Genomic DNA, 6,530 nt, shown 5'->3' with positions numbered 1-6,530 from the left:
TAATTTATAAATAATTCTATAAATGACGTATATATTATCCATATACCTTAAAATAAATATAATGTATTTATTAAAAATGTTTTATTCGTTAAGTATTTACTATTCAATAATTTAAAAATAGAAATTACTTTAATTATATTGTTATTTAAATAAATTACTTCTATATTCATATATTAACTAATAAATTGTTTTAGTATACTAAATTTAAAAATCACAGAACTTTTAACAAGAAAAATTTTGAAGAAAACTAAACAATTCATTCTGAATAAAGAAACACAGGATCCTTACGTTATCACAGTTGGAGAAGTACGTCCAGTAAATTGTACCAATTTAGAAATCTCCAAAGCTATCTGTAATTTAAATATATGTAAATAAATAATTAAATATTAAACATAATTAGTTTTCAATAAAAATAGTTATTGAGCAGTCATTTGAGTTTAAGATTTTACAATACTGAACATCAGATACTCAAGACAAAAAAAAACAATTCCCTATAATGCACAATTCAGTGAATCTAATCCAGTGTTTAACAAACTCTTTGACACTTTGGACAGTATTTTTTTTTTAGTGATGGCTAAAAAAATGTGTACCTAAATGTGTTCTTAATCGTTCTTCAATTTCCATATAAAACTAATGTTTTGTGCCTAACGTGCTAAGGCCATTACTTTTACAGATAATCAGTATAAAACAGTTGAAAAATTGTCATAGAGGTGTTCTTTTTAATTTGTTTGATATTGACAATATTAATGTTATAATTTTTGTCTTTATTATTTTTTTTTTTTATTGTATTTTTCAGATGATAAAAAGGTTGCTGGTTTTTTTTTTTTGCTTTGGAAACCTACATTTAAAATCCTGGCTATGCTACTATAAATTACTTTTTACAATATTATTTTTCAAGTGTACATAATTCGTATTTACTATTAATTAACTACCTAATGAATTGTTATTTCACATTGTCTTTATAAAATATTGATTGGTATCATAAATGTCTGCTTTCGTGAAATGCAACTTTACCTACTACCTAAATTGGTTTAGTGTTACATACTTGGACTAGAGGATTAAGGGCCACTTGAGCGTCTTCTAAAATATTCGATGTTGGTGGTTCATATGATTCAGCATATAAACGAATAGTAGCACCACTACTGCCAGTACCACTTAATCGAAACACAAATCTGGATCCATCTTCAAATAACACCCTTATACCCTGTTTATAAATTATATAAATTCACCAATAAATTACAATATTCTATTTTGATTTTTGTTATAAAGTTAAGTTATTAAGTTATTCTCCTAATCACCATTTTTTAGGCTCTACAGAAAATTGACCTACCTGTTTTTTAGTGACACTCTTATCAATTGGATCACAATATTCAAAATTATCAGCTTGTTTAAATATATAAACCTTTGAACCGTAAATAAATTTCTGGCCTTTAATTGCAGGATCAGTAACTTTTTTTTCCAAATCTGACATTAGTTGGTTAGAAGGTTCAGATTCACAATTTTCATAATCATATCTTGTAAAGTAATTACGTCCAAAAGTTTTCCAATGATTAGTAAGTATAGTCTCAACAGACTCTCCAGTATTGGCCAAAACTGACAACCATGCCAAAACAGCCCATATACCATCTTTTTCACGAATATGATCAGAACCAGTTCTAAAAGTAAAATTTAAAAAAACTATTGTGAATAAAACTGATAATATGTTTAGTTCTTTTCAATGTTACCCAAAGCTTTCTTCACCGCAGAGTGACAAACGACCTGCATCCATTAAATTTCCAAAAAATTTCCAACCTGTAGGCACTTCAAAAATTTCTTTTCCTAGCTTTGCTGCCACCCTACATTATTATTTTTAATTAAAATATATTTTTGTGAAGACAATAAAAAATATTTTACCTATCCACAGCTGCACCTGTTGGCATACTTCTGGCAAATCCTCTAATACCATTTACTTTAAAGTAAGGAATACATTCCAGATTATTAGCTAAAACAGCTAACGAATCACTTGGGTTGATGAAAAATGCCTTTTTGCCAAGAATCATATTACGATCCTAAAATAAAATTTGTAAATTTCAAATAGAGTAAAAAATATGTCAAGTTACAGGTAACAAATGAAGTTTTTTTTAACCTAAGTCCTAAGTATATCACTAAACATTTTTCTATAGAACCTCAAACAATATAGATTACAATTAAATAGTTCAACTTAAAAATATTCTAACTTTATTCTATTTAGTAGTTTCCAAAATATGTATTAAAGATCAATTATTTGATGGAGTTAAATACCCTCAAAAATTGCTAGCCCTAATAAAGTTTCGTATATCACAAACATTCAACACATAAGGGTTAATACAATGTTAACTACAGCCCTACAAGCAATTCATCATAACATTTTGATTTTTTTGACAAATGGATGTTGTCTGACTTTATCAGCACCAACTACATTTCTTAACTTGAACAGAGTATAGCATTGTAATTACTTTTAAACCTGAAAAATAACACCCTAAATTTGGTTCAGTGAATTTAACCTATTAGTTGAATTTAAATTAATTTTATACTTAAACACTTAGTTCTATTATTTTATAGCATTTCAAATCATCATATTATGTCCACAAAAACTTACACCATCTCCATCAAAAGCAGCGCCAAGATCATACTCCCCTTCTTGTAATGCTTTTACAAGGCCTGAAGCATAAGTGAGATTAGGGTCTGGATGAATTCCACCAAAGTCGGTTAAAGGTACCACATTGATAGCGTTATTTGATGGTGCACATAATTCTTCAATAAAAATCTTCTTTACATAAGGTCCAGTAACTAAAATATAAGTATTTTTAATTTTTTATAAAAATAAATTACAAATCTAAAATATAGATCAGATAAAATTTTGACTTTAAAACTATAATTTAAATTAAAGTAAAATATATCAAAACAATTAGATTGTGATCATGAAAATTAATATGTTTCATGTTTATTACCTCCATTCATTGAATCAATAAGAATATTAAAAGGAGATTTATTATTGGACCCTTGGATTAACTTGCGAATAACATCAAAATCAAAAATACTTTTCATCAACTGAAGGTAATCCACAACAGAGTCAATGACTTCTACTTCAAATTCTTTACCACTAACCTAAAAATAAAATAGATACATGTAACTTTCAAGTTTATGTATAAATGTTGTATAAAATCTATACTTTGAAATATTGTAAACCACAATAATCTATAGAGCATTTCAAATCTGGTACAATACTATAAGAAGAGATAGTTTTGGTTAACTCATAGATGGCATCTGTAACAGATTCTGGAGCAGGACCTTTAAAACAGAAAAAAAACAATTATAATATTAACATTGGTATTAGACAATATTATTATAGTATGGTTCTTATGATTTTTTCAATTTTAAAGTAGAACTCACCTCCATTGGCTGTGTTGTATTTAATACCAAAATCATTGTTAGGACCTCCTGGGTTATGACTAGCTGTAAGTACTATGCCACCGGTTGCTTTATATTTTCGAATGATGCAGGACACAGCTGGTGTTGATAGAATTCCTTTGTGTCCAACAATTAATTTCTTTACCTGAAGATTAAATTAAAAATAAATTTTTAAATTCATAATTCATATAACAAACAAACTTACACTAGATAACTAGGTACTACTCTTATAATTTCATATTTAAGAGCACTGTTCAATACTTTAGCTATACTATCATGGTACATTAGTATGATTTTAGTAAACTTCATATTTAATATTTAAAAATAAATATTTTGATTAGGATTTATTTATAGACTACCATTAAACTGGTCTCATTAATTCTTTTAAGAGAAAATGAAGAAGCCAAAATACATATTTGCTTCCTACTTATTTTATAATTATCTATGACTATTGAAAGTCAACTTCAGCCATTTATTTACATAATTAAAAATTTATCACTGAGTAAACATTTAGATTAAAATACAATATGTGCATAACAAATACATTAATTATTTAACCAAACTTATCGATGAACAAATTGAATAGCTATTTTTAATATGGTAGATTTACCATCAATAATAATTTATTACAAAATATGGTAGGCATTTTTTCGAAAATAATCAACACAAATGTAAAACTGTATAATCACGTTTCTTATTATTACCAACACGGTAACAATCCTTTTTTAAAAAAATATTGTCAACAATACAATAACAACCATAGGTACAGTAGGTATCGACTATCGTTGAGAGCAGACTTGAGCTTTTTATAATATATATGATATATATCTAACTAGGGAACTAAAAAATATCTCAAGAAAACTCGAATATGGTTTTATAAGAATCCATTCAAAATCATTTAAGTGTGGGGAGGGACCCAATATCAAATATGCACAATGTCAATACATGTAAATACCAATATTATAATACGCAAGTGCCTAGAATTGTTTCGTACACTATTATGTAGTATTTACGTATTGATCGTATTATGCACAATACAATATTATATCATTGATTAAATATTATAATTACATATAATAAAATCATCCGAAAATCATTTTTCGTCCAAGTACCTATACCAATAATATTAAATATGTTCAGCCGCCTATAGGTATTCTCATTGCCTGCAATTCACCGGCATCGATGGAGAAGGAGAAGGTTATATTAGAGGTTTATCTTTATTGTACTTAGATAATAAACTCATAATTTATTCATAGTGCCAGAGCCTTGCTGATAATGCGTGTATTACGCTATTGGCTTATCGTGAAATTTCACAATTCATAATTCAAAAAAAAAATAATATTGAATAACAGTAATTTCAACTCTGCTTGTATTCTGGGTTTGATATTGATAATAATATAATAATCGGAAACTCGGACGACTACGTCAAAAAATGAAAAAAAAGCTTTCTTACTAGGTACATGGGCAATTAATATTTACATTTATTTTTAAATGTACGTTTTCTAGTATCAAGCATAGCTCGGTAATATACTATCTAATAATACTTTTCGGTGCATTAATATTATAACGACGAAATTCGTGTCTCGCTGTTACAATATTATTAGGATTACGTACGTAAACGGCACGAACCTTTAAAAATAAAACCTAACATGTCGTGTCATACCGTGAAATAGGACGAACAAACCATAAAGAATATTATAACGTCTACAACTTACTAATTCTAAGACATAAATGTATGGTTCAAAAAATCCCCTCGGTGGGTGTCGTCTATGCCTGTTATGTAATAATTAATATTACGACCGACAAACAACCGCTGTGAGCAGCCTACAGTGTCATCAAAAAGCAACAGTGTGCAGTGTTGGTTTGGCGGGAGGGTAGTAAGAACTAAATTTAACTGTGGGTGGTGGGTTGGTGGGTGGGTACCTAACTAGCCGGCTGACTGCACCTAGGTGCTTCGGAAAAGGTTCAGAAATCTCGACGGTTCAACGGTGTAGGCAGGAATAATAATAATTTTTATAAACATTGGGCGGGGAAAAATTGTGTTGCCCGGCGCCTTTCCGTCCAGACGCCGCGTTAATCTATAGTACCTAATATATTATTATTCTACGGTCGCGTCACATACCCCGTTGGCAGCGGCGATTTTAATTATCACGTCCACGGCTTCGGTGCAGAAGAACCGGCCGTCGCCGCCGACCACCAAAGTGCTGCCGGCGGCCGACGGCTGGACGGCGCCGAGCACGGCCTGCACGAAGTTCTCCGTGTAGTTGGGCTGCTGGAATACTTTGACGGCCTTGCGCAGGCCGCTGGTTCCCGGCTTTTGGCCTTCGTACGGCGTGGTCTTCACTAGCACCGGTTCCATGGCGGGACACGAGCTGGGACTACTTTACAGAACACCGGTGCACTCGGATGCAGCGTGCGGACGGAGACGAAGCGATCGGCCGTCGTCCGTTACAGAGAAACAACGAGTGCGGAATGACAGCGGCGAACGTGAACCGTGAACAGCAAACGTCCCGTCGTCCTCCGGCGCGCTCGGCACGCGCACGCCGCCGTCCCGACAGCTGATCGACGCCGCTCACAGTGGAGGGGGCACATTCAAGGTTGGCGGTGACGTCTTTTTTTAACAACAATATCGCCCGCTGCCTTGTTGTTGTTGCTCGCTGTTGTCGTACAACACACTACACAGTTTCCCAATCGCTTGGAAGTTTTTTCCACTCATAAAACTTATTTTCACAAACCATATTTTTCAATCGTACATATTTTTCACAATAAGGTAATCAATGTAGTGAAAAGCAACGAATTTAGTACTTCCAATCGGCTAAGCATTTCCTCCTGAAATCCAAAAGGACTTGTGATGAGTGTAAAATTAAATTTGGTCCGGAATAAACAACGTTTAGATTAGATGACTAATGAGCGCACATTTAATTACAAAAACTTGAGATTTAAATAACACAACGTGTTCGACATTGTCGACTGCCGTCCCTTAGATATCGTTCAATATTGAATGCCCCATTCCCCAGGGAGTTCTGCGATAACATAGCTATGAAACAAAATCAGAAACGCAGGCACGCAGTCTGCTCATGCTGGGCAAAAGAAATGGGCTT

General features: G+C 32.0%; 1 protein-coding gene across 1 annotated transcript in view; it reads right to left on the bottom strand.

Annotated features, from left to right (window-relative positions):
* Positions 1 to 212: 212 nt before the first annotated feature.
* Positions 213 to 6,530, bottom strand: part of LOC111029772 (phosphoglucomutase) — a 21,341-nt gene continuing 15,023 nt past the window's right edge. Inside the window, exons 2-11 of the mRNA XM_022308930.1 lie at positions 5,552 to 6,258; positions 3,412 to 3,574; positions 3,191 to 3,309; positions 2,970 to 3,126; positions 2,618 to 2,808; positions 1,894 to 2,048; positions 1,725 to 1,835; positions 1,331 to 1,655; positions 1,046 to 1,204; positions 213 to 350 (exon numbers count right to left, since the gene is read on the bottom strand). Coding sequence (XP_022164622.1) covers positions 285 to 350; positions 1,046 to 1,204; positions 1,331 to 1,655; positions 1,725 to 1,835; positions 1,894 to 2,048; positions 2,618 to 2,808; positions 2,970 to 3,126; positions 3,191 to 3,309; positions 3,412 to 3,574; positions 5,552 to 5,788 — 1,683 coding nt within the window. The 5' untranslated portion in view covers positions 5,789 to 6,258 and the 3' untranslated portion in view covers positions 213 to 284. The remainder of the gene's footprint in view (positions 351 to 1,045; positions 1,205 to 1,330; positions 1,656 to 1,724; positions 1,836 to 1,893; positions 2,049 to 2,617; positions 2,809 to 2,969; positions 3,127 to 3,190; positions 3,310 to 3,411; positions 3,575 to 5,551; positions 6,259 to 6,530) is intronic.

This window comes from Myzus persicae, unplaced genomic scaffold (assembly GCF_001856785.1).
Source record: "Myzus persicae strain clone G006 unplaced genomic scaffold, MPER_G0061.0, whole genome shotgun sequence".
NCBI lineage: Eukaryota > Metazoa > Arthropoda > Insecta > Hemiptera > Aphididae > Myzus > Myzus persicae.
The sequence above is the reverse complement of the archived record's forward strand: the minus strand, read 5'-3'. Positions and strand labels throughout refer to the sequence as shown.